The 22,189-nt window shown below is 41.1% G+C and overlaps 1 protein-coding gene across 1 annotated transcript in view; it reads right to left on the bottom strand.

Moving 5' to 3' along the window:
- LOC144269863 (1-acylglycerol-3-phosphate O-acyltransferase Pnpla3-like) overlaps positions 1 to 20,664 on the bottom strand; it is a 41,564-nt gene extending 20,900 nt beyond the window's left edge. Inside the window, exons 1-5 of the mRNA XM_077825831.1 lie at positions 20,473 to 20,664; positions 9,581 to 9,813; positions 8,485 to 8,550; positions 3,478 to 3,687; positions 2,194 to 2,254 (exon numbers count right to left, since the gene is read on the bottom strand). Of these exons, the coding sequence (XP_077681957.1) occupies positions 2,194 to 2,254; positions 3,478 to 3,687; positions 8,485 to 8,550; positions 9,581 to 9,813; positions 20,473 to 20,659 (757 nt within the window). The 5' untranslated portion in view covers positions 20,660 to 20,664. The remainder of the gene's footprint in view (positions 1 to 2,193; positions 2,255 to 3,477; positions 3,688 to 8,484; positions 8,551 to 9,580; positions 9,814 to 20,472) is intronic.
- Positions 20,665 to 22,189: the final 1,525 nt, after the last annotated feature.

The raw sequence follows: 22,189 nt of genomic DNA on the forward strand, positions 1-22,189 counted from the left end.
ACCTAGTGCTACTTATTGTATCTACAACACTTTCAAGGTGTATCCAAGTATTGACTGAGCCCAACTGTTTATCCTGAGAAACTGTGCCCAACATAAGGTGGTACAGATGCATATTTTCCATATCTTACTGCCAAAACGTCTAGCAAAGTTCTTTCTGAAAATAGTGCTAGCTATTGAGTGCAAAATTAAGTATCCAAAAATGTTCTTTGAGTTCTCAATTTCTAAAAGAGCAGCAAAAGTAAGCCACTGTTTATGCAGTATTTCTATTTGCATACAAGAGCTGCAGAACTTAGTTAGGTGACAATATAATGCATATTGCACTTACAGGTACTGCTGGAAAACCAAAAGCAACAGTATATAATATAGATATGTGAAAATTCTCGGCTGAAGTGAAACTAAATATATAGAGAAGTGTTTATTAAAAGGTATCCAATTTTGATAACATTCGGTAATTTCAACTATAGGCAGACTTTCAGGAGGAAGATAATGATTGAGGAATGATTTTTTTGGAGGATGTGGGGGATTTTGTTACTGTAGTAATTCACGGGAAGGCTTCTGATTTCCATATATACTTACTGTATTTTGATCAATTGTTAATGGTATCAGACCATTGTTAACCAACCTTTTGTTTGTTTGTTTCTTAAAGATCTAATTAACTTCAACTCCAAGTTCACAAGCAGAAAATTCTTCATGGAATTTGAACTGTTACATACAGCAATGCAGTTACAGTAAGGGAATGAATGTATTTGGCTAAGCCTATACTACACAGCTATACTGATGCAAATTGCCATAGTGCAATGCATCCATACAAGGCATCCTATGCCACATTTTTTCTATTTTTGCATGTGTGCGGAAGCGTTCTGATAATACGCTGGGAGGGCCAACTGCACAAATACAGTTGCCGTACTATCACTTGATATATATGTCAACAGTGCACCAACAGAGACTGACATGCCGGTAGACGATGTGGTGGTGATTTGCAACTGCTCAGAGCAAGCGTAAGCCAAGTGGTAGCATGACTGACTATGCACTGTTGGGACCTATTGTGTTTGTGGATGAACGGTATGTTACAGGGAAGCAACGGTGTCCAAACAGTGGCTGGCACATCTGTTTTTCTAGTGCAGAGAAGGCCTCACATAAGGAAGGGGACAATCACTTGCCACTACAGACGATAGATGATGATTATGAGAGCAACAATGTCAATTTAAAATATCAGACATAGTACAGAAATGATGTTGTCAAAATGCATCACAGACCAGAAGCAATTCATTCACCACTTATCTTGGAACGCTCCTACCAGAATCTAGATTTTCCATCTTTTTTATGAACACAAAATGTCATAGTTTGAACATGTTGCTTGTACCAACATATCTTAACACTTAACCTCTACATTTAGAGATACATTAATTATAGTCAAGAAGCCTCTGAAGTTGTATATTAGGATACCAGTGCCACTGAAAATCTTAAATTTTCTAATCTCATTTTCAAGTATCTTATTTCTGTTCAACCATAACCCCCAGTATTTTATCTAGCACCCAAAAACTTTTCCAGGTTACATTTCTAAGAGACAGACAAATATTTAAGTCCCAACAAATAGATTTAAGAATGCTACAGTCAATAAGCTTTTTTATTCCATGAACAGGACTATAGGCTCTATTTCTCTGACTTTGCAGACAGATCTGAAGTTCAGTGGGAAGTTACAAGACAATCAGGCTCTTGATGATGAAAGCCTCCCAATTCCATGTTCTCATATTCCTCAAAAGTACACCCATTCCTTTACTCCACTCCTACAATATTTGTGTCTTTGAATAGTCATTTAAATCTGTGCAAAGTGGGTATAACAGTCTATCACTCTTAACTGGTGTCATTTTACACCCCCCTCCCCTTTGCACAGGTATGAAAGACAGTAGAGAATCAGACTGTAGGAAATCTGTAAGATTAAGACTGTAGACTTAAGGTAGGACCTCACACAACAGCATGAGGACAGCAATTTCACTAACTTAATAAAATTGCTCAAGTAAATTACTATTAAAAGGTTATTGCCTACTGAATGGCTGAACTAAACTTCTTGTTAACTTTTCATGATGACCTTCACTTTGTCTCAAAGGAGCTTTGTTTTAACCTGCCAAAAACAAATAATAATAAGTAGAGAGTCACATTAAGTATTGATAATGACAAACAAATTTAACATACCATTTTCTTTCAAAAATCTAAGTGCATCTGAATATCCTTGTTCACAGATTTCTCCTAGTACCTGCAAACACAGGGTACAGCAAGTCAGTCAGCCATCAGAAGAAAGATTCAAAGTGAAAACTACCAGTTTACAGAGCGAATGGCTGCTGTATTCACTTAAAACTAGTCATATGAGGAAGACAATTCCCATGATCTTAAGATTGTCAAACTATAATAAAAGTTTTGAAGTGATGAATTCACATCTGCTGTGACGATACCTAGATGAAGACATCTTTCAACTTGCAAACATATGCCACTGATCAAGATATTGCTAAACTTATAACAGTGCTTTTCCAGTTGTACCAGAGCATCAAACAAACATATTAAGCTTGTAAAAAACTTCTTTCCTTACTGTCTCCCTAAGTAGCTTTTCTGATCAGACACACAAATCACCCCTCTCAACTCCCTCCCCTTGCCACTTCTGAAAACTAAAGAGAGCCAACTCTGCAATTCTCCCAGGGAGGCTGAATTTCATGATTAATCCCAAACTTGGGTCTCTCAGATAACCGGTGTTACCAGCTGAACCACAAGGCCACCTAGTATTGCACATTTTCGAAGTCCTAGACAAACAAACAAAAAAAGAAACAGAATGTTTAAAGCCTATGTAAGCAGAAAAGTTTAAGAACAGAATATAGATAAACTCATCACTTACAAGAGTGTTTGTTCACAACTAGCAAGAAAAAAATTGATTTTAAAGCATCCAAAGTTATCAGGTATTTGATTATTAAAACACCATCTTTTTTCTCTAGTACCTCCCATCCCCAGACACCTTCAGCAGTCCCCATTCAGAAAGAGGACAAGTTCTGTGGTGGTCAATAACCACTTTTGAGCTGTTCTGGCTGCATCATGCATGCATCAACAGATTTTTGAAGACCTTTAGCTTTAATAGTACCAGTTTCAAAGCCTGTGCTGGTTGGTGGCTGGGTATGAACAGGCTATAACCTTGCACACTCTACTTTAGATTTGTACACTAATGCTTACACAGGGTAACCTGCAGTGCTAGAAATGTAAACACAGGAACCCAAGAGCAAAATATTTTATTTTCATCTTGAAAAGCAAAACTAACATAAAAAAATTAAGTGTTCACGGAAGTGATGAAAGAAAAGAAGCAACACCAGAAGCCATCAAAAAGCTTATTTGGCTAGATGTTAAACTAAGATCCTTACCACTAACTGCTTCCGCAACAATTTTGGCCTTTAATTGCAAAACATTCTATTATGAACCATGTAAGAGGATATGTATTACCTTGGGTTCTGGTGGAAAGAGTGCTTGTGTTAGACGGTAAAGGTTCCCTAAGCTGAACTGAATGCTGGTATTAGTAACATTCATTTCATGGAAGTTTGCAGAGTTCCCCTTTGGGCAGATATCGCACTCCCCAGAGAAAGGAGAAATCGTGATGGTATTCTTAGATTCATACTGAGGTAAGTTGTCACTGATTCCACCATCAACATAACGCTGAAAAGAATAATAAAAAAAGGGAGCTTTTAATGCCACACAAACTATTTCTACAAAACCAAACTCCCTGTATTAGTTAAATAGCATCTAAGATTTTAAAATAGAACTTAAAATCAGTAGTTTGTCTCTGCATATGCACAGAGGCTAATTTTTTTGATTTTGTATAAAAATATGCTTCCTTATTGCAGTTTTAAAGCCAACATACTTCCTAATTCTCTGACAAACTAGAATACTGTTAATAAATATGCTTGAAGTATAGTAATAGAAAAGAAATTGCTTCATGCTTTGTGTCATAATTCTGCTCTGCACAGAGCAGGCAAGGTTGGAGCTTCCTCCGCTTCACCAGAACAGGACATAATCCAAGAATCACCCACAGTGCTCTCCCACAAAAGAAAAACACAAGATGAAATCAACTCTTTAAACAAAATTCTAAGTATTGGAAGCTAAAGTTGAGTTCCTTGGCAATAAAGTAACCGCTTTCCTAACTATAAAAGGTGTTAGACTTTCGGAAAAAACTATTTCAGGCTATTATTATAAAAAAGCTCCACAAACAACTAGAAAGGAAAAAATTGCAAGTAAACCTTAACACTCTAGAAACCTTTAAAAAATGATACTATCTTAAGAGCTAGTCATTTTAAAAATGTGAGTTTAAGAAGTGGTTTCAGGTTCTACACCTGATCCCACCAAGTCCAACTGCCAATTTTGGTATTTTGACAAATATTTTGGTATTTTGTCTTGCACCTCTAACTTAGACATGTTCCACATATGTAATGTTTTCTAATCTTAGAGCTTAATATTACTGACAAAAGGATGAAACACAGTCAAGCTAACATTGCTGTAAAAACCTTAAACTTCATATTTCTTCAGGTACAATTTTAGAAAACATAACTAATGTTGTAGAATAGTTCTGCAACATTAAAAAATGTTCTCAGAATTTTTGTTTACGAGATACTGTTTATTGGTTTGGAATGTCAAGTGTACGTGATGCTGCTAAATTCTTCTGAGCCAGATTACAAAGACCACCCAGCTCCAAGGTTAAACTATTCAAGGCAAATGGCTACAAATTTCACCAACAAGCCTTCTCAAAAGACTCCTATGCACGAACTCTTAAAATTAATCGTTTTGGAATTTCTACAATATCCCATATTTGATAAGATGTTACCAGAAAAATCCAGCTTTTCAAGATGTGAAAAGTCTCTACACTTCTATCCAGAATTCTCATATCCGAAAGAGGTCTTGCTTGATTACCAATCACTGTCCCACAAGAGAGCACATTCATAAAGTTTCAAGCAGAGAGGAATTTCAGTATGGTGGTTGTGTGTTAAATGAGGCTTATAATAGCAACAGTCTTTCAGCCTCAAGCCCCTCACTGGGAAACACTTGGGGATGTGCATACATGTTTGCAGAATTGGGGCCTTAATTATAAAATCTCTGACTCCACAAATTAGCAAGCTAAATCTCCTCTTCCTGACCAGGGCTGGCTCTAGGATTTTTGCCGCCCCAAGCTCTGAGAGCGCAACTGCCCAAGCAAAACATTTGGAGTCCTCAAGAAAGTTTCCACCTTGACACAGACACATTTAATTTTTCACTTCCATCTCCCTGCAAACAAGAATGCAAGAGCCTGTTATAGAATCTTTATTGGGCAGAATAGGTCAAAAGGAGGCAGTCACCTTCTTATACAGGGAGGATATTCAGAGAATCAACACTTGCATGTTTTTGTAGTTTGAGCTAAGCCCTTTTAGATAACATTATTGTCCAACCAACGAGAACTGAACAGCCAGATTAGCCTGGATCCACCTAAACCTTGGATCCAGTCCAACGTCCTATTTCATAACACTCTGCTCCAGCTTAAAGAGGTAAGGATATAGAAAAGCTTTAGAAACATGCATAAGTCAGCTTTTGAGTCAACTTGAACACTGCTGCTCTTTGATGTTACTTAAATACGAAGGGGAGACTATGTTTTAATGGTTGTTATCTTTCAGCAAGTCCCAAGGAACAATGTTTGTAAGGCAACATATTTCAAGGCCATTCTTAAAAGTGAGAGATATCCCAATAAAGGCTATCAGAACAAAATGCTGCAATGAACCATTATTTGAAATGCCTTCAGTTTTCCTTCAAACACTTTACCCTCTTCCTTCTTCCCCGTTTTTACTAAAAAAAAAAAAAAAAGGCTGATGAAAGCAAAACAACTAAGCTGATGCAACATTATGGTTTACCACAAAACAGATTAAGGTAGTAAGATTAACTTTTTCCCCACAATGCACATGCATGTCTGACTTGTTTGTGTTAAATTATAATGTTGCAATAACTTGTTTGGCTTTAAACTTCTCTCTTTTTCACTAAAAAAGAGGGGAGTGGAGGGGCAGCAGAGAATAAGTGTGGCATGTGTGTTGCAAGAAAACCTGAGCCATTCCAAGCAATGGCTCCTTGCAATGATTTGATGTAGTCCAGGGGTTGGCAACCTTTCAGAAATGGTGTGCCAAGTCTTCATTTATTCACTCTAATTTAAGGCTTCGGTGCCAGTAATACATTTTAACGTTTTTAGAAGGTCTCTCTATAATATATAACTAAACTATTGTTGTATGTAAAGTAAATAAGGTTTTTTAAGTGTTTAAGAAGCTTCATTTAAAATTAAATTAAAATGCAGATCTTATCAGTTTAGTGTGATCCTTGCCCTTGCTTTTCCTTGCTAAGTTTTCCAATGTCTGGCACGTATTTGGATAGTTTAAGCTGCACAGAGGCTTCTGAGTGATCAATTGTTAACTGGCCCTAAGAGGGACAGAGAACAGATTTCATGTGTGAAAATACCTGCTCACACAGGTATGTGAATCCAAATGCTGAAAGCATTGCAAACGCAATTTTCTTCAAACAGTTAAATTTCACTGGCAGGGACATCCAGCAGGTCAGAATAGAGGCCCCATGATCTCTCTCGGTAGCTTTAAGTGCACTCTACGGATCTCCTAACTTTGATGCCCACAATTCTAAGCTTTTTAACTGAATGAGCTGCATTTCGAAATCTTCAACACACATCCACTGAAATACAGACAAATCCAAGTCGCTTTTGTTGAACTTTTCAAGTTGAATTAGAAAAGAAAGCATTGGGCCAAATCGCTGGAAATCCTGAAATCTGTCAGAAAATTCTGATTCCAGTTCTTGCACGTACATTCCAATCTCATCGACACTGACAGTGCAATGTGTCAATGGCTCTTTTATGTGTTAGAAGTAGCAGAAAGCCGAAGTTCGAATATCCCGAGAAAAAACAGCTAGTTTTACAACAAATGACTTCCAGGTTTCATAAAGATCCAGAACCATTTGCCCTGCACCCTGGAGACGGAGGTTGAGTTCATTTACGTGAGCCGTGATGTCAGTTAGAAACATGAGCTTACACAGCCATTTGTCATCGTCCAGTTTGGGGTAGTTTTGTCCATTTTCTGACAAAAAGGCCTTGATTGCATCAAAAGAGTTTACGAAGCGCACCAAAACCTTGCCACAACTTAGCCACCAAATGTTGCTGTGAAGTGAAATGAACGGACATATAACTTTGCTTTCTTAGGAGCTGACATTTTGTCAAATGTATCCTTCAACTTACAGTGGGGGAAAAAAATTGTGACAGATGGCACACACAACGTCAAACGCAATGTGCTGTTCCACGTGACATGATAGTGATGTAAGCAGCAAATCAAGACTTAAAAATATTCCAGTACAGTGGCGCTGGAACAATTTTTAAGGTGGGGGTGCTGAGCTGTGCCCTCTTTTGCCCTTGTCTGCACCCCTCACTGCCCCAGGCTGGGGCCAATGGGCCACAGCTGAGGGCAGCTTCAGAACCCCAGGCCGGTGGCCGGGACCCCAGTATGGCAGCAGAGTGCCCAGGACCGGTGGCTGGGACCCAGGGCTGGCAGCGGGCTGAGCGGGGCCAGTGGACGGGACCCCGGGTGGGAGGGGGCCGGCGGTAGGACCCTAGGGTGGCAGCAGAGCTGCCAGGACTGGTGGCTGGGACCTGGGCAGTGTGAGGGCCACTCAAAATCATCTCACGTGCTGCCTTTGGCACACATGCCATAGGTTGCTGACCCCTGATGTAGATAGTCATTAATGTGAGATTTCAAAATTCTAAGGATGGCTTTGAAATATGTTGCTTTAAGAAAGAGGCCTTTTAACCATTACTCCTTGGGATGTGCTGAAAGAAGAGAACAATTAACACTTCACCTTTAAAACAATCTCCCCATACTGAAGTTAGTTTGAGTTTTCAATTTAAGTTATATCCTGTTTAAAAATGCAACTTTAAATGTGCATTAAATAGCTTACTTGCATTCATGTTACTGTGTATTAAGTGGCTCTGTTGTGAAACATACAGAAGTGCAATATGGTCTGTTACTAGGATACTTATTTCCTGACAAGTGTTTAAGAGACCAGCCCTGCACCCTTACTCACATGGATGGTCTCACTGGCTGTGTCTACACTAAACATTTTTCTTAAGCTTTCCTACAATTGCTAAGTGCTCATTTAAATAAACCAGCCTTTTAGTAAGTGTGTCACCTAACTCTGCTTAGATGAAAATTTAAGGGGAAAAAACTGCTGTAAACTAGGCCATTATCTTCCCTTTCGCATCTTCTTACATATGTAATGTTACTTTACTATATGCAAAAGTTAAAGCCAGATATAGCTTCAGTACCATGAACCTGAGTAAAGTACTCATTTTTAGTAAAGTAACCAAAAATATGTTCATATATTACCTTTCAAAATTTCCTACATGGTTATCAAACTAAATTTAGCACTTAGGAGGAAACAATGCAGACTTACCACACCTCTGAATGATGGTGGAATTAGGCCACAATAAATAGGAACAAACGAGCTACAAATTAAAGCCTATGGAGAAATGAGATTATATAGGTAAATTAAACAGCAATTTCTCTAGTATTGAAAACTACTGTATAATGACGATACACATGTGTCTCGGTTTAATGTTAAAGTTTATGATAATATTAAAGGGACATCGAAATCTATTTGAAATAAATAAAGTTGACACTCACTTTTTGAATTAGTTTAAATATATACAGCTGCCCCTTCCCACTCTCCAGAGTACCTATGCCAATTTGTAGTTTTGCAATCACTTTCCTTTTTTAAAAACAAAGGTTTCTCTCCTACTGTTCTGTGAAAATTCCACAACACCAGAGGAAATGACTGATTACACAGAAGAAGTGCTGTCAAATGCATAAAGTAAACTAAAAAAAAACAACAACTGAAATTAGAGGGAGAAAAGTATTATTTTAACAGTAGGAGGTGAAATATTTCCAGACAGAAGTGTTTTGTTTTTTTTAAAGTGTCCCTCTAAATAGGTCTAGATAAAACCCTCGTACCCCAGTATTTATTAATAGGTGTCTTTACAAACCAGAAGCCAAAAAAATTAACCACTCCATCTCCACAGAGATACTCTGAGTATAATAGGAATAGTATTAGATACAACCATTGCATGCTTGCTCTTTCATTATGGATGAGATAAAGAGCTCAAAATAGTCAGCAGCAGTATTCTTAGTTAGTTCTCAGTCATTTTTGATCATGACATAATTGCCTTTCAGCTTTTATAAATAAAACAGTTTGCACCTTAATTGGATATGCAATTGTCAAGCAAATGTTCATTCTACAATATTAATCTTTCATAATACAACATATATGGCATCATTTTTGACGTTTAGTTTTCCCAATAAACATAGCCTCAAGAACACACATCATGACAAATCTGAGGTGACCATTCCATCATTGAGGGGGTTATGCCATGATATTTCAAGGATTAAGCAAAAAGAAATTCCAAGGATCAATCTACACTTCGACTTAAAACTTAGAAAGCTAAATTGTGGCAACTTTTAAAGTTGTCATAATGGTGATCAGGAACACATACCTGAACAATTTCTTCTTTAGAGTTAAAATTGGATACCAACACATTTTTGCCATCTGACACTCTGGTCAGTGAAATACACAGCTTGCCTGCTGACAACTGGTGAGTATTTTCTGGAAGGTTTTTGAACAGTCCATCTCTTATTATCTTAATCACATTAAAAGAAGGATGAAGTGGACCAAGACTTCGCTTTCTGGCTTCTTTGGCTAACCCCAGAACATCTGCACAAGCTTCAGCTGAAAAACAGAATACGTTTCCTTTGAGACTGGAGGCAATTTCTACAGTGGATAAAAGTATTACGATTATTTCCACAGTTACATGGTCTCAAGCGTCTAGATTTTCTCATGCTTGTTCAGATCACTAAAACAAAAACTCTGCATAAGGTACAGTGATATTACTATTTATGACTCATCTAGTTTAAGTCTAAACTTTCAAGTTCAAGTTGCTAAACTTGTAATTTTGAACACTGCCACTAGATTACTTAAGTATGTTGTTTATTGTAATACAAGATGAAAATTCTTTTTAAAATGTGATTTATATCAAGAGCGTACATGCTTCATTATGAAGTCTATTGTAGAGTTTAGGCTCCAGAAGCCTGCCCTTTTACATAGCAACATGGAAAACTCTATTATTGTTTTCCTAAAGTATACTACTATGGAAAAGACAATGAAAGCTTATAATGTACATGGCACACACATTTTACAGTGATTATTCAACAATATACATTAAGATACCAGAAAACCTAGGGATCACCTCAACCAGCTATACTTGTTGAAATACATCTTGCCTTGTCTAACACTATGGTTTTAGGGCGTTAGCAGACATTTATTTTATTCAACATATCCTCAGTGATGGAAGGTAATTCCAGAGTCTGGACTCCACCACTGACGGAATTCCTGCCACCAGAAGCTTATTAGCTCAGGCTCCCAAGATCCCAACTGTAACTAGAGCACATGGGATGGGAGGTCCTTTTGTAGCAACTTGCAAAGCCCTAAATCACATACGGTTTTATAAGTAAGTCAGTATCTTGAACAATACCCAGAAACAATTAACTAAGTCAAAACACAAGTGCAACATGCTCCCTGCAATTACCACCACAAAGCTGCATCACACACCAGTTCTGGAATATCACATTTAGTGAGTAGAGGGCTATGTTAACATCTGTGATTCAAGATAACCTCCTTAGATTTATGCAGAAATTACATTTCAAAAACCACAAACAGGTCATCTTGTAGAAGAACTTGGACACTGATATTGCATATCATACTATGAACTTCTGAATGTAATTTGAAATTGTCTGCTCTACAATCTTACGTTTTTATTGCTTACAACTAAGGCTAAGATTTTGTCATGGATTTTTTTTAGTAAAAGTCATGGACAGGTCACGAGCAATAAACAAAAATTCACGAAGCCCATGACCTGTCTCTGACTTTCACTAAAAATATCCCTGAGAAAATGGGGAGGCGAGTCTCCCCCTACCCCACCTGGGCACCTGCAGGGGTCCCCCCCAACCCCTGCCATGGCTGGGTAGCGGCGGGGGGCAGGGGGGAATGGACGCCTGGGACCTCCAGCCCCGGGGCAGAAAATGTCATGGAGGTTACGGAATCTGTGACTTCCGGGACATAATCGTAGCCTTACTAATAACCAAGGCTCTGTGTTTGTCACAGAAGTCACATGAAAGTCACGGATGCAGTGACTTCCTGCAACCTCAGTGACTTCTGCAGCAGCTGGTATGGCTGACCTCAGGGCCGCCCAAGCAGCTGGCCCTGCTGGGGACAGCTGCTTGGGCGGCCTTGGGGACAGCCACACAGGCTGCTGATGGAGCAGCTCTGCAGCCAGCTGCTTGGATGACCCTGTAGCCAGCTGCACCAGCGGCTGCTCTGGGGGCCACGGGGCAGCAGTAGATGGGGCTGGCCATGGGGACTGCCTGAGCAGCAGTCCCAGGGGCAGCGGGAGCAGCCACAGCTCAAAGGCTCCTGGCAGCGATCCTAGGGTGGCCAGAGCAGTGGCTGGCCCCCTCGTGCTCCTGCCGGCAGCGGCCAGAGCTACCGCTGGCCACCCAGGGCTTCCCCTGCCCTCCCCAGCCGCACCTGGAGTGGCAGCGGGACCGTGGGGCTCCCCCCCACAGCGCCCCCCCCTTACAGTACTCCCACAGTACAAGAGTCAATCAAGGGTATTTATGGTATAAGTCATGGACAGGTCACGGGCCGTGATTTTTTATTTTTTGCTCGTGACCTGTCCATGACTTTTACTAAAAATATCCACGATTAAGTCGGAGACTTAGTTTTAACCCATCTCCAGCAAAAGACAACCTGCTGACAATGGTGTTGTTTCCATACACAATCAGGGCACAAAGCAGCAGTACTCATCTTATGACATATCCAAGAGATTGGTACCTGAACTTTTTCTTACACCATCTTAGAACCATTCAGAGATGCATAAACTAAGACTTGTCTATATTTAGGGAATTTTAGGGGAAATTCCCACCAGTTTTGTTCAGCATCCATATAAGACAAAAGCCAGTACACAGACCGGTTTGGGAACTACCTCTCTCTAAAATCTTCATGCCAATGTAGATCTGCTTGACAAATGTTTTACAGAAAGATTCAGTTACTTCCACTCCCTGAATTTTTGCTTTTGTTTATCTCCCCAACTGATAAATTTCACCTCCACAGAAGTTTCAGCCAGTGCACCCAATCATTTATACCATAGCTAAATAGGAATACATTTAGCTGCACCACGAAGATAAAACCATGGCAGGGAAGACTATATTCACAAACACTTAAACCATCCCAACAGTTTCAAAACTGGTCAGAAGTTACTCAGGATAGCAGCCCATTCAGATACACTCTTCTCTTATTTTGGTAAATATTTATTTAAATTCTTATACTGAGTCTTCTGTCTGTACTTTACAATTGGTTTAAGGAGCTTCCCAGTGCTTAACAGGCAGATTTGCTTGTCTTAACAAAAAAAACAAAAAAATCCCAAAAAAGAATGACAAGTTCACAAATAACAGGTTATTATCCCTAAACTGACATGCTGCAAGGTTATCTGAAAATGTTTTTCAGAACTTATCTATTTAGAAGTGAGTTATGGAACAAAAGTATATAAGGATTGACCTGCTGAAATAAGTGTGTGCAGATCACCCTCAATTCCCAACAAGATTTACTCTTCTACCTAGGTTTCAGAGTAACAGCGGTGTTAGTCTGTATTCGCAAAAAGAAAAGGAGTACATGTGGCACCTTAGAGACTAACCAATTTATTTGAGCATAAGCTTTCGTGAGCTACAGCGAAAGCTCATGCTCAAATAAATTGGTTAGTCTCTAAGGTGCCACAAGTACTCCTTTTCTTCTACCTAGATGACTCAGCTGATTTATGAAAGTAGCCACTTTTTGCTACACTTCTCGGACCTAATGTGCAGCAGTTTGAAATTTACTTACTCCTGGCTCAATGAAGCCAACCCTGATACTAACAAGTTGTTTTGGAAACACTCACTCCTACAGATTAAGTGTTCTTGATTAATCCAATTTCTACTCATGAGTTAAGCCTGTTTTATTCTTCTCTCTAGACATAAATCTTGGATATGCTTAGAACTACACGGATCAGTGGTCTTTTAAACTCAAGATTTTTAGCACAACTGCACTTGCTTCTATATTTGTTTCCAGGAACTGCTTATAGAGGTAAATACTCTCTCAGGTACAAACTAACAAAGAAATTCTAAAATAGAGATTATTCAATTTTGATCACTACAGCATGTCAGCTACACTACAGTAGCAGTCTATGGTTCAGAGACACTCATTTTAAAACACTTTTTCAGAAGTTAGAGCTTCCATCTTTATGTATTTATTCTTAAAAAGGTAAAAATTATGAAGTTGTCTAAGGAAGAGGAAAAATCAAATGCTTTTTCATGCTTTAAGGAAGGATATGCTATTTTTTGTTGCATCTACATAGCTCAGTGGCTTAGTTTTCAAATATTGTATGCATACAAGTGTGCCCAAACAATTATTCTATCCAGTGTGGAAAGTATATTATGTGTCAAATGGTGTGCTACTTCAGAATTGTAGACTCCAGGCTTCTAAACAAATAAGCAGCCAAGAAATTTTCTAATGTATTGAACAAATTTCACAACCCGGCAAATAAAATAATTCTCAGTATCATCCATTAAAGACATCAGGATTTCACACTATAATGTAATGAAATATTTGACTGAAGTTTCATAACACAAAGACAGCAAAACCACAGTCAATTTAAAGCACATTAACGGCATGCTACTCATCTTGAATAGGTGGGCACATATCTTATTGCATGTGTTCGGAAGTGCTACAGTTAACAGGGCTTCCTATGTGCACAGGGATCCAACCTAAGCAAACACTATTTTGCAAAAAGAAAAGGAATACTTTTGGCACCTTAGAGACTAACCAATTTATCTGAGCATAAGCTTTCGTGAGCTACAGCTCACTTCATCGGATGTTTTGCAAGTGTGGCAGTTGACAGAATAAGGTTGAGGTCTGATTTTTTTAGAGGTCTTGAGCATTCAAACCTTCATTGTGAAGTTTGTGGTGTCCAGTACCACTGAAAATGAGGTCCTAAGTGACCTAGCCCACAACAGAAATGGCAGGGAACACAAATCTCCAGACTTTTCAGCCTTGTACTCAAGGGCAGATGTACATTACCCCACACAAACACTTATGTTGAGTATTAAGTAAAGTGGTACTTAACATAATTGTTTAAAGTGACAAGCTATAAGATTCACACTATGGCCACGATGATCAGAAGCAATTAGTGATTTTAAGCAACTCAATTCGTGTGTACTCAATATTAGATATCTTAGTTTTCCTGAAGTCCGATTTACTGAGGTTGAGTCTTTTGCCCTCTTTGAAAATCTGGCCCATTTAAGATATCAATCTGGGATCCAAAATCATTACTCACTTTTGGAAATATTGTCCTATATGTAGAGAGACTCAAATTAATTACTAGTTTGACAGTAATATTATTCTTAGTATTAACTGAACATTGTATGCTGTTGTACAAAAAACAAACAACCCACAACACAAAAAAACAAATAGCTGTCAAAAAAGGTTCCACTTTCAGTGAGAGAAACAATGTCTGAAAATCAAATACTTCTTTGCAAACTGAAAGTTTCTAAACAGACATATAAACTTGGATTTCTGCTCTTACTGGAGTATTCTAAATTCAAACCATCATTCAATTTTTTGTTTAAATCCTCACACTTCAGAAATTATTTGCTAACATCTTTGGTCTGGGTTTCCTCTCCCACCTTGCCCCTGTAGAGTAGAAATTTGAGCAGGTCAATGATCTGCAGTAACCTTGTCTCTAGTGTCAAGTAATCAGTCATACCACAAGTCACCCGAGGCTCAACTCACCCTTCTTGTCCAATCACAGGGCTGAAAACCAACAGTTTACTAGGGCTGCTATTCATCAATATCAGATTGACATTTTCCCTTCTCCCTGGCTTAACTTCCATAAAGGAAGTTAAACTATCCAACAGAATGCAATTTAACCTAGAAATTTAAACCAATAAAAGTTTACTCAACCCATATATGAGAAGTACACAATACTTAAACATAATTAAGTAGTAAACATTGGGAAATCTATAAATAAATATTTTGCCATTTACCATTCAGGGAGAAACTAGATAGGAAGGTTCCGAAATGGTGGGCATAAAAAGGACTACTGAGGTAAATCCCCACTTAGTGAAATGCATCTATGTGGTACTACTGATATACAATTGTGAAAGACTTATCTGGAGCACGTCACTGTACTAAATGTGTAAAATCAAGTATTGCCCATTAAGTGTACAATTTTTAAAGACTATTATCATCTCTGATGATATCCCATTATTACACCATTTCTCTTACAAGAACAAGGACACACAATGCAAAATAAAATAAGCAGAATCACAGAGAAATATAATTTTCCTCCTGCTTCAAAAAAGTAATAGACACCTGAATATATGGGCTTATAAGAGAAGTGTCTCCTCAACTTAATGACTAATAATTATTAATTGTTCTACAAGAGACTAAAAACCTGTCACCTACTCATGATGACTAACATTTCTAGTCAAATGTAGAACATACTTTTCAAACAGAATAATCAAAAACATTTGTATACAAGAACTAATATTTTAGTAAATGATCATAGCAGAGACCATGTTAAAGCTAATGGATTCTGAAACTGGCACTCTATTTCACAGGATAAGCTGGAAATTTGACAGGGGGTTAAAAAAAATGCACAAGTTTCATTTGTATATAAACTACTCCAACAGCCTTTTCTAAAGTCAGTCCATTTTCCGAGACTGCTTTAAGCAGGATGGATTGATTTAAATCAAACAATTTAAATCACCAAGCAGGAAACCTTGATTATTCAAGTCAATTTTAATCTTGTTTTGCATTTGTACTTTTAGTTATTGTTCTAAAGACAGGATGATTCTCATTGGTTGCTAACCATTAAAATGCTGCTTTGCAACTAAATATAGCCTTTACACTAAATTTAGTGCTTCTTTTTGCTATCGAAGAGAATATATATTATTTATTTAAACAATTATATATCTTAGCTTACCTTTATTCAATTCTTAATTTTTACATATTTTATTATGTTGGAAAATGGCAACTGATGCCTTTCGTATTCACTAGATTTTTTTTTTAAACTTGTGGTTTGTGTGAAGCTATATTTGGATGGAAATTTGAAGTCCATTAAAAATAAACAAAACCAGCATTTACCTTTTTTTTAATTAGTTAAAACTATCTTAAATACGCTGGACACATAAACAGTATAAAAAGCTTATCAAAGCATGTTTTGAATATAAAACTAATTCACTTATTAATTGGATTGATTGTTTCTAGTTCCCTTCAAGATTTTTAGGAGTAACAAATCTCATCATCTCAGACCTAGCTTTTATTCAGACCTAGCTTTTATTTTATTCATAGAGGAAAACAAGCTTTCCTGCTTTTCAATTCCCATTTGGTTTCTCAACTTTGAATAAGCTAATCGTTGAACTGAAGTCGTTAAATAAACTGAAATGAAGAAACTAATCTCTCTGCACCTGCAGAACAGGCTACTGATCTCCAAAAACTGATATAGCACTTCAACAAGCTCTGGTTCCATGAACTTAGACTGTGACTTCCATCATCAGTTCAGTGCCCTGACTTGCTTAAAAATTTCAGCAAACATGTATTGTTTAATATTTTTTATTTAAAGTAAATGATTTAATAGATTCTATTAAGGCCTTAACATAGGCTGTAATTTCAAATTTAACTTTAAATAGGTGTGTTCTTAAAAACAAATCTGTATTTAATTTTTAAAAAAATCCATTTATTCCCCCCCCCCCCAGAAAATTATTGATTGTTATCCACCCTGGTTTTAAGTGTATGTTCAACTAAAAACTAAAAAAACAAAAAACAAAAACCAACATTTCTAATCACGTGCTCCTAATGCTATTTGAGCATTGTGAGTTGACTAAGGCAGAAAATCATGTTAAAACTAGCCTAAGCTCTGATCTTAACTCTCTAAACCCTACCCCAAGAACGGAGAAGCTTTAGAGAAAGCACGTTATAGCTAACTGAAACCTTTACATAGAGTCAGTCAAAGAGAATTAAAAGGAGAAGAGAGAGAATCACCTCTACCTAAGACAAAAGGAGCAGATGAGAATTTATTCAAACTCTCAGTATTTCTACTTTGTTTGACAGACAGGTGGGTGGGTGGGAGAAAGATGGAATGAACAGAACTAGAGTTTCAGCTACCTCCTTCTCTTCCTACAGTATTCAGTTTTTCTATGTTTTTATTATTATTTTGGGGTTAAGGAATAAGACCCTTTGGCCTAGATACTGTTCTCCCTGAAGTCAGTAGGATTATCTTGTCATTGAAGCCAATGACAACTACAGGATTAATCCACAAGAAGGAACAAACGTGTAACTCAGGGGTTCTCAAACTGGGGGTCAGGACCCCTGAGGGGATCACAAGGTTACTACATGGGGGGTCGTGAGCTGTCAGCCTCTACCCCAAACCCAGCTTTTCCTCCAGCATTTATAATGGTGTTAAATATATAAAAATATGTTTTTAATTTATATTGGGGGCGGGGGGTCGCACTCAGAAGCTTGTTATGTGGAAGGGGTCACCAGTACAAAAGTTTGAGAACCACTGGTGTAACTCTTAGGAGACATGCATGAAAGTCATATACACGCAAAAAAACCTCTTTTTTTTTGGTACCTGCCACTGCAGTATTTAGCTGCTACTCACAGCACATCTCATTGTGTCACAATATATTTAGCAATTGAAAATACCCAACTGCAGAATGGTGTATATAGGGTAGCTGATGAGCACATTCCCTGAGGCTTTGAGGTTCTGACAAGTATCTTATTTCAGCGAGGGACGGCAGGTTTGTATAATTTTTGATGGTGCCCAGAATGGGTCTAAGTCCCGCCCACCCCCCACACCTGCTTAAGGCTTTGGGAGGGAGTTTGGGTGCTGGAGGGGAGAGGGGTCAGGCTCTGGGAGGGAGTTTGGGAGCAGGATCTGGGCTGGGGCAGGTTTGCGGGAGGGGGTGAGGTGCTTATGTCAGGCATCTCCCAAAAGCGACCTGCACACCCCTCTTGCGGCGGCTCCTAGACGGGGGGGACAGGGTCTCAGTGCGCTGCTGCCCGTAGGCACTGCCCCCGCAGCTCCCATTGGCCGCAGTTCCAATAGCAGAGTCGGTGCTCAGGTTAGGGGCAGCGCGTGGAGACACACACCCCGCAGGGGCCGCAGGGACACGCCGGCCGATTCCAAAAGTGGCATGCCGCATGGAGCTAGGGCGGGAGAGAAGCTGCTTTAGCCCTGCAGGTAATGGAGGCGGGGGCCCCTGGGCCCTTTTAAATTGCCCAGGGGTGACAGGCAGGGCTGGGAGACGCTCCAGGGGAGGCGCGCAGGGGCAGCAGGCAGGGCTAGGGAGAGAGACCTGGCCCCGAACATTTGTGGAGCCTGGCCCCCCATGCTCTGAATATTCCTGGAGCACAGGCACCGCAGGGCCATACAACTCGCCGCCCCTGACTTTTTCCTCTCTGCACCATACATGGACTCAAACCTTTTAAATTCCTCTAACCCCTAAAGAGAAGAAGAAAAAAGGATTAGAAGACTTTAAAATCACTGCAGGTCTCATTCGTTCAAGAAGGAGAGTCCTCTCCTTTAGGATTAATTTTAAAGCACGTTTTTAGAAGTTTCTCCCACTGGAGATATACATGTGTATTATATATACACACACACACACACACACACACTTAGGAGATAACTACACAGGAAAATTTACCAGCATAATTACACTGATATATATATACACGTCTAGTTATTCTAGTATGGCTCAACATATAGATGCTTTTATTCTGGAATAAGAGCACCTTTTCCCAGTTTAGTTATCTTACACTGCTTCCAAAGTGACAAACTGTAAAAATGCCACTCTTACTCCAGAACAAGTACTGTCCCATAAGGGTGTAATTTATAACGTCATAAGTTAAAAAAAAAATTAAAAAGGGACAAATGGCTGAAAACTTAAAAACTGAATGGTAACAGACCACAAACCCCAGTAATGATTAAACATGGTGATATTCTAAACAAAAACTCTCAACCATGCTTGTAGTGGTTTCCATCGCTTCATACTGACTCTACACACATATCAGCTTCAGAGTGATATTTGGGGTTATTGTGCATGGGCTGCATTAAACTGGGAGATCTGTGCAGATTTGTGAAGACTGAATAGGGATGTGTGTTGCAGTGAGGGTGTGTAGGTGTTTGTGGTTATTGTAAAAAGAAAAGGAGTACTTGTGGCACCTTAGAGACTAACCAATTTATTTGAGCATGAGCTTTCGTGAGCTACAGCTCACTTCATTGGTATGCATCCGATGAAGTGAGCTGTAGCTCACGAAAGCTCATGCTCAAATAAATTGGTTAGTCTCTAAGGTGCCACAAGTACTCCTTTTCTTTTTGCAAAGACAGACTAACACGGCTGTTACTGAAACCTGTGGTTATTGTGTCTTGTATAGCGTGGGTGGCTGTGCTTTGATTTGTGTCTGGAGCATTCTGCTGGGAGATTTGTGTTTATTTGTACCGGTGGCAGTTGGATCCAGTAATCATCATCTGTGCAGCCTCCCTCCTACAACCAGTGAAAATTTTGGATGCAAGTGCTGCGGAGTAAAGGTGGTGATTGGCCGACTGGTCTAGGACTCCCAGCGTAACACAGATATAAGCTTTGCTGAAGCTGCCGGGGTGTCATTCGTAAACACGGAAGGGCGGAGGACTTTCTGACCGTGGATCCCAGACCGTGGACCCCCAGCGATGGCTGAACCAGGCGACGTTCAGAACAAGAGCAGCGGCAGCGCGGGTCGCTCTTTCCATCCCTTCCGACTCATGCGACAGCCCAACTTCAGAGCAACCCTCCTGCGGCCGCTGGAGGCTTGAGCCACAGGGCAGGCTGCCGGGGAGTTGTCCCTGCGCCGACAGGGCCTTACCCACGTACATCATCTACTCCAGATGGGCCACTTCTGCTGAAACAATTTGCTGACCAGCAGAACTTGGCACCAGAGTTTCCACCGTCCCGTCCCCCCACCCTCGCCTTTGGACCCGATGTGGTGGTTCTGTCAGTGACACAACCAGACTCAGCTCAGACCTTCCCGCCTGCCCCGAAACACCTGGGACCCCCCACCCCGGTCCCTCCACACACGGACCCCGCTCCCCTCACGGTCCCCCCCCCCCCGCCGAGTCCCGGATGTAGAGCACCGCCTCCGTCCTCAGACCCCGCGCCCGCCGCCCCCGCCCCCGCCCCCGCGCTCCATCCCCTCTCCCTCCCCCTCCACCCCCCACATCCCGGGGCCGCCGTCCCGGGGAGGGTGAGGGGCGCGGGGACGCACCCAGAGAGCCGCCTCCGACCAGTACAGCGCCGGCGAGGGCCCCGGCAGAGGCGCCGAAGATCGTGCGGGCGTCGCGGACGAGGTGCGGGGCGCGCTCCTGCAGGCAGGTGGCCGCCCCGATGTGGTAGACGCCCAGGAAGCCGCAGCCGGCGAAGGAGACGCTCCAGCCGCGCTCGCGGTCAAACATCCCGGCGCGCGAGGAAAGGGGGGGAGGGAAAGAGAGGGGGGGGAGGGGGCGACCCAGCCTCCCGGGTCACAATGAGGGGTCGCTTCCGTGGCCGCAACGCGGCGGATGACGCGACAGAAGCGCTGGAGCCGGCCTCGCGAGCCGGCCGGTTACTTAAAGGGCCCTGGCGACAGACGCGGGGAGCGGCCGGGATGGCACCAGGAGCCCCAGCCAATCAGCGGGGATATGCAAATAGCCGAACCCCTCCCCAATCCTTCGGCCGTAACAGCAAGGGCCTGAGCACAGGCGCTCGCTGTCCTGCGCTGCCCACGCTGGGCTCTGGGGCGGGGCGAGGGGACGGCGGCGCCGTGACCCTGTGCGCGGTCCGCCGGCTCCCCAGCGTCCCGTCAGCTGTCCGCCTCGTGCGGGCGCCTGGCCTTCCCTTTCACCCCGGCTCCCCCCTCCCCCGCAGCCTTCTGCCCCCGGCTGCACGGGCTCCTCCCTCGTTCCACCCTGCGCCCCCCCTCCTCCCGCCCTCGCCGCGGCCGCCAGCCCGTGAACACCCCCCCACACCGCAAGAGGCCATCCACCCCCTGCACCTGTTCCCACCCCTGCTTCCAACCCCCCATCCCCTCACGCCGTGGCCCCCGCTCACCCTGACCCATCCCCACACTTATTGCCCCCTGCAGAGCCCGCATCTACTCATTGCTGCTTTCCCCCCTCCACCCCCATCTGCTCACTCCTTATCTCCCTCTTCCTTCGGAAGCCGCCCTCCCACCACTGCCCTCCTGCTGTGAAAACTCCCTGCCTTCCACCTGGACAGCGCCTAAGCCCTCACCGTTCCTACCTTTGTACGGTGCAGATTAGTGCTCAACCATTTTAAGTGTTTAAATGGGTAGTTTTTTAAAAGATCAGTTCTCTAGGAGTTTTATGTGAATAGTATTTTGTGTAGTCTCTCTCCAATGATTCAGTACATGGCTTTGTAGTGGGTATATTAATTCCTTTTTATATCATCACTAAACAGAGTTATGATGTTCTTAATTACTTGATTGTGAATTTGAGATTAAAACAAAAATCTTTTACAAATATTACTGAAGAATGACAGACTTCCACCACAAATTAATTCAGACAGGCAGGGAGAAAAGGTAATATTTGTATGCATGGAGAGTTTATCAATGGTATTTATATTAGAGAAGGCTTTTTAATACTTGGGGTCTTCTTTGTTATTTCAGGAAAAGAAAGTGAATAGACAGGTCTTGGCTCAAACTCTGTAGATGTGAATCATTTTGGTTTTCCCATGTGCCTGCTCATTTACCTCAGAGGTTAGGGCTAGATTGTGCCTTTAAGGATAGTCCTGAGTACAGTGCCACCGCAACCCAGGATGATCTTCAGGTGAGTGGTAGTTACTACCAAACACAGTTCCTATAACCATGAGTATGGCCCTATCAAATTCACGGCCATGAAAAATGAGTCATGGTCTTAAATCTGGTCTCCCCTGTGCTTTTATCCTATACTATACAGATTTCATGGGGGAGACCAGTGTTTCTCAAA

Source organism: Eretmochelys imbricata, chromosome 1, assembly GCF_965152235.1.
Source record: "Eretmochelys imbricata isolate rEreImb1 chromosome 1, rEreImb1.hap1, whole genome shotgun sequence".
Lineage (NCBI taxonomy): Eukaryota > Metazoa > Chordata > Testudines > Cheloniidae > Eretmochelys > Eretmochelys imbricata.